The sequence below is a fragment of the Citrus sinensis genome, chromosome 2 (genome assembly GCF_022201045.2).
Source record: "Citrus sinensis cultivar Valencia sweet orange chromosome 2, DVS_A1.0, whole genome shotgun sequence".
NCBI classification, from domain to species: domain Eukaryota; kingdom Viridiplantae; phylum Streptophyta; class Magnoliopsida; order Sapindales; family Rutaceae; genus Citrus; species Citrus sinensis.
This window is the reverse complement of record NC_068557.1, coordinates 16,265,069-16,282,060: the sequence shown is the minus strand read 5'-3', so window position 1 is coordinate 16,282,060 and position 16,992 is coordinate 16,265,069. Positions and strand designations below refer to the sequence as shown.

The 16,992-nt window shown below is 35.6% G+C and overlaps 2 protein-coding genes across 3 annotated transcripts; one reads left to right on the top strand and one right to left on the bottom strand.

The window, feature by feature from the left end:
- Window positions 1–5: 5 nt before the first annotated feature.
- LOC102612233 (vacuolar sorting protein 18) lies at window positions 6–13,266 on the bottom strand. 2 transcript variants are annotated; one of them, XM_052434524.1, is made up of 24 exons: window positions 12,866–13,266; window positions 12,567–12,791; window positions 11,821–12,033; window positions 11,583–11,722; window positions 10,976–11,071; window positions 9,876–9,943; window positions 9,523–9,624; window positions 9,140–9,284; window positions 8,680–8,823; window positions 8,434–8,553; window positions 8,147–8,203; window positions 7,751–7,810; window positions 7,166–7,273; window positions 6,490–6,632; window positions 5,980–6,058; window positions 5,460–5,522; window positions 5,110–5,240; window positions 4,466–4,571; window positions 3,717–3,905; window positions 2,631–2,858; window positions 2,192–2,347; window positions 1,640–1,801; window positions 950–1,066; window positions 6–465 (listed from the first exon to the last, which is right to left on the bottom strand). In XM_052434524.1, the coding sequence occupies exons 2-24, from the start codon at window positions 12,727–12,729 to the stop codon at window positions 292–294; spliced, it is 2,964 nt and encodes a 987-aa protein (XP_052290484.1). In that variant the 5' UTR covers window positions 12,730–12,791; window positions 12,866–13,266; the 3' UTR covers window positions 6–291. The 2 variants fall into 2 exon arrangements, with proteins under 2 accessions (XP_052290484.1, XP_024950433.1); XM_025094665.2 differs by having other exon boundaries at window positions 12,567–13,266.
- A 526-nt stretch (window positions 13,267–13,792) lies between these two features.
- On the top strand, window positions 13,793–15,485 carry LOC102613031 (uncharacterized). The gene has a single exon (XM_006469774.4). The coding sequence runs from the start codon at window positions 13,970–13,972 to the stop codon at window positions 15,278–15,280; it is 1,311 nt and encodes a 436-aa protein (XP_006469837.1). The 5' UTR covers window positions 13,793–13,969; the 3' UTR covers window positions 15,281–15,485.
- The last annotated feature ends 1,507 nt before the right edge of the window (window positions 15,486–16,992 follow it).

The following is a 16,992-nucleotide window of genomic DNA, read 5'->3' as shown; positions in this document are numbered from 1 at the left end:
CCACATCTCTAGAACTCCATAATATTATTTTATGCCCACGCATGAATAGTACAACAGAGATCAATATATTACATGAATAGAGGGAGCCTGATGAGTGGGCTCAAGGAGGCCCTTTATCCAGAAAGGATAGCAAGGAAATAAATAAATAAATAACAGATAGAAGCGTTGTTCATGGACAGCAAAAAACGAGATGTTACACCAAGAAGAGAGCTTCCATATTTGGTCGTGAACCAGTTCCCCAGCAAACACAATGTAAACGTGCAACTTGACGGTATCCACATACAGAACTTGTTACACAGGTAAAGAAAGGCTCCTATGGTTTCCAAGGTTTTGTGGTTTTATCTCCCACGAAGCAAACTGATGCGCTTCCTCAGGGGCGATAAATGGCAAAGAGATCTCGCGGATCATCAGGTCTCCACAAAATGGACACTCGCTCGCTATTGCATCGTCTAATTGTGATCGAAGCTGCCCATAAATTCAAACAATAAAAATGTAATTGTATCAGTCAATTTCGGTCCACATTTGAAAAACCTTTACTTCGTGAAACAACTAGAAGCATTATAAAATCGCTAGTGTGCACAAAAGCCATAAATTTGATTAAATTCCATGTTACCATGAATAATTTTTGAGGAATGATGGTAATAAATTAAAAATGCACATTAACGAAGATCTTAATAATGAGATAAATCAGCTGCATTCTGGAACTCATCAAAAAGCAATGGAACAGAAAGTTCAACATACTGTCATGGGCAATAGGCGAACAATCTTATTTCAGACTTCCACATTCAGCAGAGTGAAACTCAGCTTCACTCTCGTGCCCATCAAAATGCAATGCAACAGAAAATTCAATATAACGTCATAGCCAATCAGACGAACACTCTTATTTCAGACTTTTCACATTCAGTAATGTATGTTAGCCCAGGTGCAACCCAGAAATGAGAAAACAAACCTTATCTGTTGGGGTCATGCTAGTTATGGAATCCTCAGTTGTGACGCCATTTGCATCCTTCCTTGCTTCGCTACCCAATAGAGTTAGTTGCTTCTGCAGATCCAGTATATATTCTGCCTGCAACATTTTTTCAGAAAACTGTATTTAAAAGGAAAAGAAAAACCTGAAATGACTATTCATCCTATAAATCCCTGAAGGATAGCCCAATTGGTCTTGCCACAGAAACATGAGATCTTGGGCAGGATGGGCTGAGGTGAACGGTAACTATATGCTAAGATAATCATCCTATAACTTGACTATAACTTCTGAGCTGTCCAGTGATGCTTAGACCATAAGAGATAGAGGAATAAGTGTAATACAAATCTTAATGTCGACAGAAACTGTCACGGCTGTTCATATCTTTTACTGATCAGGTGTATTGACTAAATTTCTTCTGCGAATATTCTTATGGAATATATGTTGACTTAACAAATTTGCCAAATACACCATATAAATTTCTTATAAAGATATTCAGTGGCAAATTTGTAAGTCGCAACATATATAGATCTCATGCTACTGCATGCATCCATATTTGCTGAAAACCAAAACTTTTACATCTTTTGTGTGGCTAATGTGAAGCCCACCAGAAGCCACAGTATTCCAGCCCGACTGCAGCCGCTTATAAGACAAAACAATATCAACAACACTTACTTGAGTTTCATTGGTGCACTGGGTCACATGGGCAATCAAGCATTGTGCATGAAAAGCATGTCCACATGGAAATACATAGAAAGGTGCCATTGGTCCAACTGATGCATAACCCCGAGCCATGCGATAATCCCTACCCGCAACCAAGATTTTACGTCTGCAGACCTGATGATTTACAGATTAAGATGTCATAATAAAGGCATGAAGCTGAATAATAGGATTAAATAACATGGACTGCACCACAGCGAATCGAATGAATATCCAAAACAAAACCAATAAGAGCTTAACTCATAATCTTGTAAAAACTTAAATGAAACAAGATGATGGTTAGACGAACAGGGAAGAAAGCGGAAAGACGGAACCATGGTGGGAACACAAATCAAGAGATCTTGGCAAACTGTAAGGCACAACTTCAAAGGTGAAGCAAATTGAGCATTATATTGGTTTAGTTCCATTCTAAAATGTTCCCTGATAAAAGTATGCTTTTAAGCAGAATATGAAGTGCACCCTTCATCAACGGTATCAAATAGAAGTAAATATTAGGAAGAGCAATACCCCACAGTCCTCGTCGCGGTCGATGACAGCATATCTTTGAGCAAGAGCACTGATATCATTTCTGATGTTGTCAGCACCATGTGTTGCATCATTCATCTCCTGTTTAAGCTGTTCAATTTGCTTGTTATAATCATCCAGCGATGAGCAAATCGCTTCCTGGAGACAGATTAGAAAGTTAACATTCACAAGTTTGATGAAAGAACAAACTTAAGAATGAGCGTACGTATAAATTACCACAACAGAGTTAGTGTGGTCTTCCATACAAACTAGCAAAAATTTTCTGAATGCCAAAAAAACAATAATATGCTTTATACATACAATAGATATTTTATATGCCAAGATTGGAAAAAAATATACCAATTCAATACAGTTGTAAGCTAAGGAAAGAGTGGATAAGTTTACTGAACACTATAACAAAACCCAGAATGATAGGACTAACTTTGAAGTCGTCAATCAATGCAAAGTCAGGAAAGAATGGTAAGATATCCTCAATCTTAAGAAGTCCATCAGTTTCCTTCAGAAAAGCAATTGCCTTCCGAATATTCTCTCTTTTAGTTCCCTTTTCCTGTTCAATTACATGCTTTGCAACCATGAGCCAAAGCTTTTTCCTCAAGTCTTCATCATCTTCAACCTTATCAGCTTCGGCCATAGCTAGCTCGGGGTCAACCTAGTACCCAAAAGCAGAAGTGTAATTAGAATGTCTTTGAGAAGTGCAATTAGAATGTCTTTGATAATGTACTTCAGCAATGTTAACGGATAGAGAGAGAATGAGCTATACAGGCAAAGAGAAAAGGATAAAAGTCTACATTGTTATTGTATTGCAGTACTGAAGAACTAGTACAAGATACATAATGTTAAAAAAAAAAAATGGAAAGACAACTCAATGACTATACCAACCAAATAAGCACTAACTAACGTCACTCCTCACACTCTAGCTTTAGCTTTAACAAGCAAGAGTATAATGAAAAGAGATCCACATAAGACAAGATCCAAAGTTTTGAGGTTTACATTTGATATGGTATGATTGAAGTCACTCAGACCCAATCCCTGTGAATTTGAAATCAAAGAACTTTTAGTGTACAATATTGACCCTTCTTGAAAAAAAAAAAAGAGTACAACATTGACCGTAGATATTTCATGCCTCCATAAAAACTACCCAAACAAACCGCAAGAAACTTTCCGTGAGAGTCCTGTGTGAAGCTTTTCTCAGTCCATCCCCTAATCTCCCATCCCCAGCAGTGAGAAATTGATTGAATCCCTGATATAGTGATATATGTATAATACAACCAGCAGAGGTGCTGCATTTCTAGAATTAGATTTATCCATCTTAATTTGTAAGTAATTGATTTGAACAACTCTAGTGCCAGTGTGGTTTTGAGACAAAATTCCAGCAATGATTACATTAGATTATGCAAAATGATACATAATATGAAAGGACTATTATAAAAAAGCTATGAACAAACAGAAGTACTTGGATAGACATAATATGAAAAGAAACCATGAAAGCATTAGGATAACATATCACCTGTAAAGCAAGCGCAACTGCTTCTTCATGCATAGACATCATGCCGTATATATGAACACAGGCACGCATTCGCTTTTCCTTGAGGCAAAGACGCAAGGCGTACTTGGGATCATAGAAGAATTCAGGGCCATTTTCTCGTCCTTTCCCAAATTTGCATTGTAGGAAGCGCAAAAGGGCACTATCATCTTCCTAATTTAATACGAGAAGGAAAATTTAAAAAGTTAAATGTCTTAACAAACAAACAGAGAATAAGACTTAGAATTGTGTCTAATATGACTTCCACACTATCACATTGGCTGCACTATGCATAAATCATAAATACATTAACACACACACATGACATAATTTCAAATATACTTGGAAATTACTGAAATATCTTTGAGAGTTCCTCATTAAAGAATCCAAATGGTTTCATCAAAGATATGTTCAAGTAGTTATATATACCACAGAACAGAAGCAATGGAACAGGCCATAAAATGTCATCATTATATCTTGGGCACACAAAACAACAATGTTAGACATTAAGGCAAGAATGTTCAGAATAAATAACAAATGTATGGTATTCTATGGCAAGACAAGGATTTCAAGATGTAAACAGACGATAATAGTAATAATGAGATTCACCTAACATTGGTCGACAATAAAATCAGTTATATTATGGGATGGAGTATGCAAAACACAAATACAAATATAATTTGGTAGTGTTGCTTCAAAACATAATTTTAAAATACTACAGTGAGTATCTCAACCTGCTTGGCATACAGAGAAAGCAGCAAGTTGTGAACTCCAGGATCCTCATTGTGCAAGCGATGAACACAGAATTCTAGATATTTGATGACTTCATGGGTTTCATTCCTGCATTTTAATGATTTGCATAAATAAATAACTTCAGAGTGTCAAATAGAAAAATACATCCATTATATCAAAATTATAATGTTGCTAGATAGATATGCCTCCCTAATTAAATGGGAACAATAACAATTAAAACAAAAAGCAGTGTCAAGACCTAATTGCAAGAAAGGAAAAGGGAATATATTAATTCAACATCTGTGCAATGTCAGTAACAAAACAAAACTAAATTTACAATTTTTTCCTAATAACTTTAACATTTATACAATGACCAACACTGAATGTATCTATCAACAAGATGTGCACAGCTGCAATCTCTAACAAAATGAATTCAGTGAAAAGCCAAAGGGGTAAGGAAATCCAGTAGTGGCACCCGCATGGTATCATACAAAGTTTTTAACTCAGCTGTCACAGCTTTGGACCTAGACATATTTACTGAGGAGATACAACCAGGGAGGGGAAAAAAAGGGCACATGAACTCAAATCATTGATGTGAAAGAAACATATAACAGATAAAATATGCAAATAGAGAGCTGCAGATTACTTCGCATGAGGTTCACTTGAATAACGCATCATTGCAGGAATCAGTTTCCTTGGATTTAGGTTGTTTGTGGTCATCCATGACTCCACCGTTTCATATGCATCAAGCATGATAAGATCTGGTGCAAATTTGTACTGCAAAGTAGGAAGACCATCAGTAATTGTCTTTTCAAGAATAATGGTCTCTGACAAACATGAAAGGTCAGCTAGCTGATATGGTAAAAGATGAAGATAAATAACTGGTGATTTGAGTACAATGAAGAAACAAAACAGGAAGAACCGGCAACCAGTGCACTGAAGTGATGGGTAAAGTCCTAAAGGTTCGATGTTCCAAATCCGGAATTTGATCTGTACCTGAAGATCTATTGGGACAGCAGGTTTTCGAAGCATTTGCAATGCTTTTTTGGCTTCTCCTTGCTGAATGAAACAAAATACATAAGCAAATAAATGGATAGATAACTTCAAGTCAAATTCAAGAATAATCTTGTTGCAAAACTTTAAATAAAACAGTAATGGATCATCTGAATCTGCAATGTTAACCATATAAATTAATTCCATACCAAATTAGCTCCTCTCTCTTGTTAACAATATCCACTATCAACCAAAGGGAAAGATTACACAACAGGGAAAGCTTACCCAAGGACAAACCTCAAAGGGGAAAAAAAAAAAAAATTGGATTTTTGGCACCAGCTAAAAGGAAAAAAAAAACAATTTCCAGATAACTTTATGGGGCAAAAGTAAATAAAATAAGTCCAAATACTGAAAATAGTTAGAAAAGGAAAAACTCAACTGGTAAATATCCATGAGGAGAAGAATGGGTAATGAATAGAACAGTATCCCACAAGTAAATATTTCAAAATGGAAATAAAAGTACCTGGATATAATGATGAACTACGATCTCGTGCTGCTCCTTCAAACTAGCAAAAAATACCAGTTCTTCAACTCTACCATAGCTGCAGAATATTGTACCATAAAAAAAAAGGAAAAAATTACAATAATAATAATTGAAAGAGTGTTTAGGCTACTTTTGATTTTGCAAAAGCAAATTACGGTGAAATCATAAGTACAAGAAATAGGTATAAATATTTGATTTTAGGCATCACAGTGCATCAATTCTTACAATGCTTGCAAAACCGAACAAGAAAAACTGAAATATACTTCAAATTGCCAGATGCTTAAGAAGCATAACAATTTCCAAAATCCATGTATTTGATTAAGCAACTAAAATGGCCTACTTGTTACACGAGAACTCAAGGAAGGAAGAGGCAGTTACTAAGAATTGGAAATGTTTGGCAGGTAATTTGACATAATTTCTATAACATGCATAATGGTCTAAAGGAGAAAAACTGATTGTGAACACTGTCAATACTTGCAAATTAATTACCTTTCTAAAAGTTTCATTGTAGTTGCCTCATCCAATACATCCTTGCAATCACTCAGGAAAGCACGGAACTCTCTCATAATTGATTGGTACTCTGAACTTCGATTCTCCAAAGCAGTGTCATCTTCCAAGAGTAATCGATTTATCTAAAAAGTTGAAACATAAACTCTAACATTATCATTTATTTTATAGTGGTAAATATCTATTGCTGCTTTATAACTTCTTTTACAAAAAGAGAAAAATGATTTTCACACAATAATACAAGTGAAACAAATTGAAGATCTTAACACATGCTTGGTTCTCCTATTTATTATTCTAAAACATTTTTATGTTTCATAGACTAGAATACTTGGTTGGCAAATACCTCTTGAAAACAGTTGTCAGGAAAATTGTTCCAAAAGCACCAATGATCTCTAGAACAATTTCAAGTTCTTTTGGCATTTTCTTTTGCTTTCACTAAAAAGTTTTCTTTGTTTTGCCACCATAGCAGGTAAGAGGAATAACAAAAGCATCAGAAAGTTCTTCAACAACAAACCTGGAATCTCAAGATGCATTGTAAAATCCAAAGCAATTTACCATTTAATTTGTGCTAAATTATTCAAATTTACTAGCCATCCAGCACAATGTAGGTGGCAAAAAGGTAGTCATCCAAGAGTTAGGCATAAAAAGAAGCAAAAACCTTGTCCAAGTACAATTCAGTTGCCCATGTGGAAATCATTGTTATTTGGCATTTGTCATCCTTTGCAAGATTATCAAGCTTGCGCAGTAGGAAGGTTCTCAAAGCATCCTGCAAGGAGAAAACAAAGGATAAGTTTTTAATGCAGTGCTCGAATTCAAAACAAAGTACACCAGAAATTCAAAGGAACTTTCAGTTAGATCTACTCTTTGCTGAGCCTAGACCAATGTTTATAAGTTCTCATATGATAATCTTTGTCAATAACTATAAAAACAAAAATGATTCCTGCACGTATTTCCCAATAATGATAATTAGTGAGCAATTACAAAAAAGTACAAATAAGGTCAAAGATATTAATATACTAGGAGTTCAATAACAGCCCAAGAGTTCACAAGTTTGGACAGCATAATAAGTCCAGATACAACCCAAACTTTCTAGCAAGATATGTGCTTAAATAAAAATAAAACTAACAAAGCCATCACAGATGTGAGGATATTTTTGATATAACATGAAAAGGCATGAAATCAATTTAATCAACTCTATACCACATCTTCATAAAGCTAAAAACAGGTATTGTTCTGTATTTACCTGCTCGCTTACACTAATAAACTTCAAAGTGATCTCCTCAAATGATAAAATATAGTTAATCTGCAAAACACCTTCCATCAGCTTCAGGGATATACACTAGATAGAAAAATAAAAACAACATTGTTTGCATTTGGTATCTGTCCTGAATAGGCCAAAAAAATAAGATGCATGTGTGCATGCTCATATATCCACTGATACCAAAAGATTTTGCCTTAAAGGTATCATCGGTTGATAAGTAGTATACTATTGTTAATATTTATGTATTTCAACAGGATATATTTTTCAATGTCAGTTTCACCAATAAGAAAACCAACAAGGATACAGAAAAATAGCTATTAAAATGTCACAGTAAACTAAATCCGTATACATTATATAAGAAAGAAACAGAGAAATCACTTTTGCATAGAAAGAAGCTGCTCTATGAAAATCCTTGGTGGCAAAGGCAGCTTCAGCCTGCATCATAAATAGCTCCAGTTATACACTGACAGTAAAAAGAATAAAAAAATTAAAAAATTAAAAATCAAAAATCAAAAATCAAAAATCCAAAAAAAAAAAAAAAGAAGATTTCATAAACAAACATATAAGGCCACAAGGGGCATATAATATAATTTCGCTATAAGAAACAGAAGTCAATGTCTCGACAGCCATTAGTTTCAACATCCATAAAGTCAATTAGACGTGACCTGAACTAAATATACTTGGTCTCTCTGGAGTGGATCACGACAATTCGCTAAAGCTGCAGCGTACTCTTTCATATCCAGATATACCTTCCACATATCTCGGCCTTCATCATTGACAGACACCTAGAATATGTGCATAAACACAGTCACAAAACAATAAAATAGAAAGTAGAAGGTAAATAAATAAATTCTCTGACTAGGGTAACGAGTACCACTAACAGTGAAAATAAGCTCTCATAAGACACAAACCTGGAAAATAGAATTCTGGTCATATGCATAGAAGACCCCAGCAGTTGCATCACTGCACAATCCAATGATACCCCTTGAAATGGAGTCTGATGTTTGATCAAACTGAAGTTCCTCAATAATTTGCTCACTGATTCTATTTACAACCTACGGAAAGTTGAAAAGCACAGCATATAAGTGTAAATATATTGAAAAAAGGGGCGGGGGTGGGGGCATTATGTAGGGAATCTTAAGTAAAAACCAATAATCTGTGAATTTGATTTCATAAATCCTAGAAAATGAATGGGCAGGCATTTAAAAAAGGCCCTAGGAAATTGAAGTGCCTTATAACTCAAAACCAACTAGTCTTCGGCCCCCGGGGGGGGGAGAACCTATGAATGCCAAATGTGTAGCTGTATTTGACAATTTGACCAAAAAGATCATCATACGTAAAAATGTAGTATAAGCATTCAGCACAACATACCTTAACCTTATTTCCCATTAGCAGGAGGAAATGATATTCAGACACTGCCATGGAACCGGGTTTAACTGCTTCAGCACCTTCAGACAATTTTGAATAGCTCAAAAGAGCCTTGTTTTCCACAAAATTTTCATCACCATTTGGAGAACTACCCAAAATATTCACAAAAGAAAAAGTAAGCAATGATTTCACAACATAACTGTACAAAAAACATGAACAACCAGTAAACTTCTAGAATATGTCGCAAAATTATATTGAGATGAGAGCCCACAAGTGCAGCATCACTGCATGTAGCAATTAAAACTGTATTTTCTGAGAAAAGACAATAACAATTTAGAAGATTGTTCCATTTACCTGGAGGAAAAAAAATTAAGGATATTCCTTACCTACGTTGTGCTCCAAAGTTTAGGCCACCATGATATATACCTGCTCCCGAAAGCCAGGCAAAATGCACTGCTCTTCTTTGCTTGATAAAGAAATGCAATTCACTGATAAAGAAGACCACCATAACTAGGAAAACATTACCACCATAACTAGGAAAACATTATATACTTAGAAAATTCAAGAAAAACGTAGCAGTTTTGAAACTATGTATGATTGATATAAAAAGAAAAAAATATATATTAGGATAGCAGTTTTGACTCTATAAATAGTTTCCCATGTCCAAATTTTCATTTCTTTCTCCAATTTCCCCTAGCTTAAATACTAGAATAATCTAAACATGAAAGAAAACACTTGCCTGTTTAGTATTTCACCAGGAAGTTCCATGAAATGCACAGCACGATCTAAATAGCTAGCAAAAACAGTCTAGAAAAGCAATGCAAACAGTAAGCATTGATGTCTTGCTGCATAAGTAGACAGAGGGCTGTATGCCAATAACTATCTCCTCAAGTCACCGATAAAGAATCTAGTAATCAATAAACAAACTCAAGAAACACAAAAATCCAATTAAAATGTAGAAAGTAATAACTTTCTGACCAATATGTTGAGATAAGACAGCAACAGTGTCTCAAATACAAACAAGATTTCAAGTATCTGAAAGAGCAAAGATGTACAGACACATAGAGCTACTTTGAAGACAAAAAAATTTAAATAATGAAGTTCCCGTGAGAAGCAGGGGAAAGGGCCAGGTTTAACTACCATTTGGCTAAGATCAAATTAATTGCTATCCTTACTAACTTAATAAAAAGGAAAATAGACCCTTATTTTGTAACCATCATGATCAACAGATTAAATGAAAAAACAAGTATCTAAACAATTTATGGCCTTAGACGATAAAAGGATGCCCAAAGTGCAAAATGGGAATATATGATTTTACAGAGATATACAAATAATAGTGCAATAAATCTTTTCTCCAGAAAAATATGACTTCTTGCTTGGTGTTTCTAAAACAAATCTGCCTGTTAGGGTCAATGCCCGACAGAGTATATGCAGCTTCCGCTTGCATGTCTAAGGAACCTCTAAACTCAATGGTTTAAAAACAAACCATTGACCTACTAAGGGCAAATCCAGGAGATTATCATCAAAGTACATGCGGCTTCAGCTTGCATCTCTAAAGATGCTCTAAACTCAATCGTTTAAAAGAGAAACCATTAACCAACCGGAAGCAAAGCCAGGAGATTATCATCAAAGTATTCACAAACCATGCATTAATAAAATTATCTTGCAAAGCAAATAAGCACTGTAACGGCCATTTAGAATTATCTTGGAGCCATTTGAATTATACTTTCTATACTTGATACTGCAAGTCTGGCACATGAAAATATTTTACCATTCATTCTGTAACACATTGACCAATTTCATCCGAGCAGAAAGAAAAGAGACCAGAGATAAACTTACATCAAGTGATCCAAATCCAGTGAAGGAATAAAGTCGTGTAGGAGTAACAGCCATCACGTAATACCTTGTACCATTGCTTAAGCTAGCTGTTTCCATCTGCAAAGAAAGAATAGGACTGAGGTGGTAAGTACATTAGCAGTGTAAATGGGTAACTTTAATCCAAGAATAAAGTAATAGTTTTCAGTTTCTAGAGGAAAAATTAATTGAAATTCTAGTTCTGAATATTATTCCAATTTTCTACTGCATGCATTCTTTGACATCATCAAACAACAACAATCAGGAGGGTCTTCATAGATTAACAAAAGGTTATACCGTTTCAACCGATCCATATTAGCTTCAAATAGACTAGCAGGAAACCACGGCTGATAGTCCATTCAATTGGATACATAGGACAAAGACAAACCCACATGCAATTAGGTAAAAAATACAAATATTTAGCAACTTTGATCTCACAAAAGAGACTTCCAGCTGCATCGATAGTATTCAAAATATGTAAAGTGTTTGAGATTTTCTCCATCCAAGGAAGACCAGGGAAGAATATACAAACAGCAGACCAGAGCCCACTTAGCAAAAGAAAAGAAGGAGCGGGGGGGGGGGGGGGGGGTACCTGCAAACCCATAAAAGCTTCAGGAAGTTCATTTAATTCAAATAAAAGTTTTATATATTTCTCCCTCTTGTCCTTCTCATCCACAGCCATCTCATGAAGTTGGCCGGTATCCGTACCGAGAATGATTTCCTTTGTGGAAGCTGAATTAAACCAAATACAGTAGCAGAAATCAATAAATATGTACCAACCTTACTACAATATAGCACAAAAGAAATTTCCACAGTGATTAGTAAATTACCTTCTGTTATCTGTTGTCTATTCCAGGCAACAGCATTTACAACAAGACCTTTCAGTTTGCTTAATACACGGGGCTTGCTCCACTTTGCATGAGTGTAGAAAGTTTCAGCTCCACCACTACCGACTATGGTGGCAATACAATGACTACCTCCAGGATCTACAAAAACTTTGTGTATGGATTGCTCTCCAGGTCGACCCGCAGAAAGATCAATATCTACATTTAAAATAGACAAAAAGGAATCAGGCATTGCTTCATCGTATATGAAAGTGCAATCAGACCAAGTTCAACTGATACCAGGAGTAGGCTAATTGAACTCCATATCCAGTCACAAGCATGCCCAAAAAAAAAAAAAAAAAAAAAATTCAAGCTCAAGCTCAAGCGGACACAAGCTAGTAATTTGATTCAATTTGGAATGCTAGAATTTACCCTATTACTAAAATTTTAGTGATCATCTTGAGAACCTTTTGTAAAATCAATCTCAGGAATAGTGTCCTAAAGCTCCTGAATTGAGCTCGATCAGCTAGGTTCATCTTTACGCAGAGGAGTATACATTTCAAACATTCTACTGAAAAACAGTAATATCAAATCAAGACATCCTTCATTTAAAGATGTAACCACCTAAAATTTAATGTAAATGCAACAAAATTCTATCTTTGGTTGAAATCTTTGCAAATTAAACTGAACACAACCTTTCTTAGGGAAATTAAAATTAAAGTAAAATAGAAAATAGGTTTAAAAAAGATTACCATAAGAATCTCCGGCACCGAAATCGTGTCTGATGAGCCATCCTTTACTAGTGCCCAATACAATCACATCGTTTCCAGCTGACATGCACGTGATTACACCGCGCCCCTTCGCCGCGTATCTTTCAAGAACGTCAACTTGGAATACTTGCCGCATTAGATCCATTGTTATTTTGAACCCCGAATTTGAAATTACTCCATTTAAAATGCCATCACGCACGCATAGAGCTGGAAAAGAATAAGAAGTTTACGAGGCCGGAGCGATCAACCGAGAAAGCGGCAATCGTTTAATGGAAACTAACCTGAATATGGGAAATTCGTGAAAAATAACCTCTTTTGTAAGTGAAAATGACTAAAACGCCATTAGCAAATAACAGCTCTCTGAGAAACAAATTTAACAAAAACCCAAACTCCCCTTTCGTATTCGAAGTTGAAGCGAAAGTGGGCCATACAACAAACCAAGCTCTTGTTGAAGTGAAAATTCATCATTCTTCTTCATCAAATACAAAAACGCTAATTTGAGGGAAAAAAAATTCTGCAAATTCTTTCAATGAAATTAATAAAACAAATAGCATAAATAATTGATTCAACACAAAACATGAAACAGAAAGAGATTATTATTCTATTCGAGATTATGAATTATTATCTGCTGCCACAAAGCAAAATTATTGTCTAATCAGTCTCGAACAATTCTTGAATCGAATTTTTCTTTTATTTTTCTTATGAGATGAATAAAAGCAATTGATAAATATGATAAAGTCGAAAAAATATAATATTGTTTTCTTGCCAGGCAATGTCGTATGCTTTTTTTTTGGCGGGTTAAGGGTACATTTGAAGGAATATTTAACATTGCAACGGTAAATTTTTCATGGAAATTTCCAGGAATTTATCCAAAGTAGTAATTCTTTATATAAAAAAAATAATATTAAAAAATAAAAAATAAAAACCAGGGAAAACGTCGTCGTTTCGTTCATGAGAAAGCTTCGTTTTGTTTTGTTGTTTACTCAATTGATTTGCCCAAGAATGAAGCCCATTCCGAAATCCGAAAGTACAAAACAAACGACGCTCTACATGGACCCCATCAGTTACAGTTAATCAAGAAAGAAACAACCGACTCAGCAGACTCACTCAAGTGCTAGCAAATTATATTTCCTTATTAAACCTTTAAATCAAATCGGAGCGTCTATAGGAGCCGTTTAGCAACTAACGGCTGAGATATCACTAATAACCCAACGTCCAACTTTTCCCACAACGGTCAAATATCTCGTCAGATTCAAATATTCCGAGATAAAGAATTTTCTCTCTCAAAAGTTGTTGTCTTTCCCTTAACGAAAACCTTCAAATCTCGTTCTTTCTCTAAAAGAAGCCGTCGCTTTTCAAGAATCGCCTTTACCCAGTACGCTAAAATGAGTGTTCTTCAATACCCAGATACGCTTAACGGGCAAGAGCTTCAGATTTGGAATAATGCGGCATTCGACAACGGAGAATCTGAAGACTCCACTGCAATGAAAGGTTCCTGGGCTAACTTGAAATCTGTTTGCATGAATCAGTCTCTTGAATTGGATTGCAGTAAAGAGAATCTGAGTCCTCGTTTAAATAAATCCCCTACTTCTTCTCTCAAATCTTGTGTACCCAATAAGCCTCTACAAGTGAATAGCTCTATCAAGAACTCACAAATGAAGCAGTTGAAGAGTGTTTCTAAAGAAGAGGAAACGCGTGATGAGAGAAAGATTGACATCGAGATTGAGGAAATTGAGAAGGAGATCAGTCGCTTATCGTCAAGACTCGAAGCGCTTCGACTCGAAAAGATTGACATCAAAACAAAGGCTACAGAAAAACGAGGAAGGTTTGTGCCTGCAAAATTCATGGAGCAGAAACACATGAAAAAGAGCGAAGAAAATTTGCTTTCGGCCGCTAAATCAAAGCTGAATCGAAGGGGAATGAGTTTAGGGCCGGCTGAGATTTTCTCCGCGGGAAAATCAAGGCCTTCTTTGGGGAAGCCAGAGATTATAACGCCAGTTCTATCAATACAGAATCGGAGGAAATCTTGTTTCTGGAAGCTGCAAGAAATTGATGAATTGAAGGTTACAAAAGAGAGGGGGAAGAGTCTGAGTGTTAGTCCAAAATCTCGCAAAACGGCGGCGCCAAAGGTTCAAGCGGTGACAACAGTAGGTTCCAAAAAGACTGTCAAGAAAGAAGATAATGTGCTTTCACTCATTCAGCCAAGAAAACTCTTCAGAGAGGGAGAAAAATCAGTGAGTAAAAAGCCATTGAAACCTGGGAGAATGGTGGCTAGCCGTTATAATCAGATTACAAATGATGCTGCTCGTAAAAGGTCTTGGCCGGATAATGATAAAGAAGAGAGTAATCGGTGCGATAAGAGACGCACTTCACGCGAAAACCTGGTGACTTCTGGGAGAAATCAGAAGACTGAGAGTATTAGAGTGAAGAAGAAATGGGAAATTCCTAGTGAGGTAGTGGTGAACAAGGGGTCTCCTCCGTCCATTGCTAAGATGAGTGATGTGTTGCCTAAGATCAGGACCGTTCAATGTGTTGATCAGAGCCCAAGGGATTCAGGGGCGGCGAAAAGGGTGGCTGAATTGGTTGGTAGGAAATCATTCTTTTCAATTGAAGAAGAGGAGGAGGAGGAGGAGGAGGAGGAGGAGGAAGGTTTTGTTTGTCAGGCTTTGGGGTTTGATGATGATAGCTTTGAGTAATAATGATGGATGATTCTTTCCAAGTTTCTTTGTAAGTTCTTTTAGCTTTAATGCTGTAAGCCATAACTATTGTTATGGTTTTGAAATAGTTTTCATTTGTGCTCTATGATATGGGATATAAGCTTCTTGTTTCTGTTATGCAATAATGTAATGAGAAGCTCCTCCCTTGCTTGCTAATGTTTATAAGTTAGCTTTTTGGTCTTGATATAGAGAGATTGATGTGGATGTGATATTAAACTGCACTCAATTGTTAATGTTTCATGTCAATCTGGTCAGCTTTTTGGAGAAGAATGTGTAGGGGGAGGTTTCTAATTTAGCAGTAATGTTTCTGTTATGAACTAGTAGGATAAGCTTTTTTTTTTTTTTTTTTTTTTTTTTTTTTCTTGTTATGTATTTTGATCTTATTGTGTTTTAGGAAGCAAGGCCTTACCTTGGTGCAGAACCACAATTGTTATTAAAGCAAATTGAAACCGAACTGGCAAATGGCAATCCAGTTAATCTTACTTTTCAAGTCAATGAACAGTAAAAAGAAGATTTTGAATCATTATTCCGCTTTCATGTTGCTAATGAAAACATAGTTCTTAAATCGTTTGCATGTTGCTAATCACATGACATTCGATTGGAGACGGTTTTGGTGTAAAATGAAACTTGATTGTCAAACCTAAACATGCCTTGCTTTGGAGTCAAAAAGTAAGTGGATTCTGCTTTTAGGAGGTAAATAAAAGGTAGCGTCTGAAACTACAAGAAATGGAAGTGAAAAATTGTTGGGGAGCTCATTTGCACAAGAAAAAGAAAAACATAAGTAGGTATGCTGAAAACTTGAATTCGTAACATATGCATGAAAGAGAATGCTTGATTTATAGCTCTCTTATTCTTGAATTTTGCTGATTGCCCGATGCCGAATGCGGCAACGAAAATGCTGCCTCTCATAACAATCGAAGAAGGGTGCTGCATAGCCGGGTCAAATTCATGAAGTCTAAGCCCTTAAGATAGTGCCAATTCTAAAAGAAAAACAAACTAGAAAGAGATTAAACTGTCAGAAGTTAAGTTCTTACAAGCCTAGTTTTTTTTCTCTTATGCAATAATGTTAATCTGCACCGGTATGTTAACATCATGTCAATCTAGTCTTGAGTTGTAGTTTTCTGGAGAAGGACGAATGGGGGATTTCTAATTTAGCTGCTATGTTTCTGTCATGCACTAGCAAGTAGGACAAAATTTCTCTTGATGTAGATTGTTCTTATTGTGTTTTCAGATGCAAGGCACCCTGATGCTGAGTCACAATTGTAATTAGACAACTTGGAACCCACTAGCAATCTTTTTAATCTTAAATTTCAACTCGGTGAACAGTTAGAAGATAGTTTTTGAATCATCATACCGCTCTCACTTTATCAGATTTCCTAAATCATTTTGTCATTTTGCTAATCATTTAATTTTGACATTTTGCTAATCATCTGGCTAATCCAGTTGCGTGGGACATGAAATTATTGAATTTTGCTGATGCCGAATGAAATAACAAAATTCTAAACCCGTATGAGTTGAGGAAGAGAATTCCATGAAGTTCAAATCTTGAAGAGCATACATGTAGGGCTAATTTCGAAAGTTAAAATAACACTAGAAAGAGAGCATATTTTGTTTAAAATTAATATATTATATTTACAATTTAAATAAAATTTTGTTCTACTCAAGTTCTTTAAGGGCTAAATATTTTATAA

Excerpts from the sequence above, each read along its gene's own strand:
- LOC102613031 (XM_006469774.4), top strand. The coding sequence starts at position 13,970 with ATGAGTGTTCTTCAATACCCAGATACGCTTAACGGGCAAGAGCTTCAG.
- LOC102612233 (XM_025094665.2), bottom strand. The coding sequence starts at position 12,729 with ATGGATCTAATGCGGCAAGTATTCCAAGTTGACGTTCTTGAAAGATAC. Across the intron at positions 1,802-2,191 it reads ACCGCGACGAGGACTGTGGG|GTCTGCAGACGTAAAATCTT; the intron begins GTATTGCTCTTC and ends GTAAATCATCAG. Across the intron at positions 1,067-1,639 it reads AGTGCACCAATGAAACTCAA|GCAGAATATATACTGGATCT; the intron begins GTAAGTGTTGTT and ends AAAATGTTGCAG.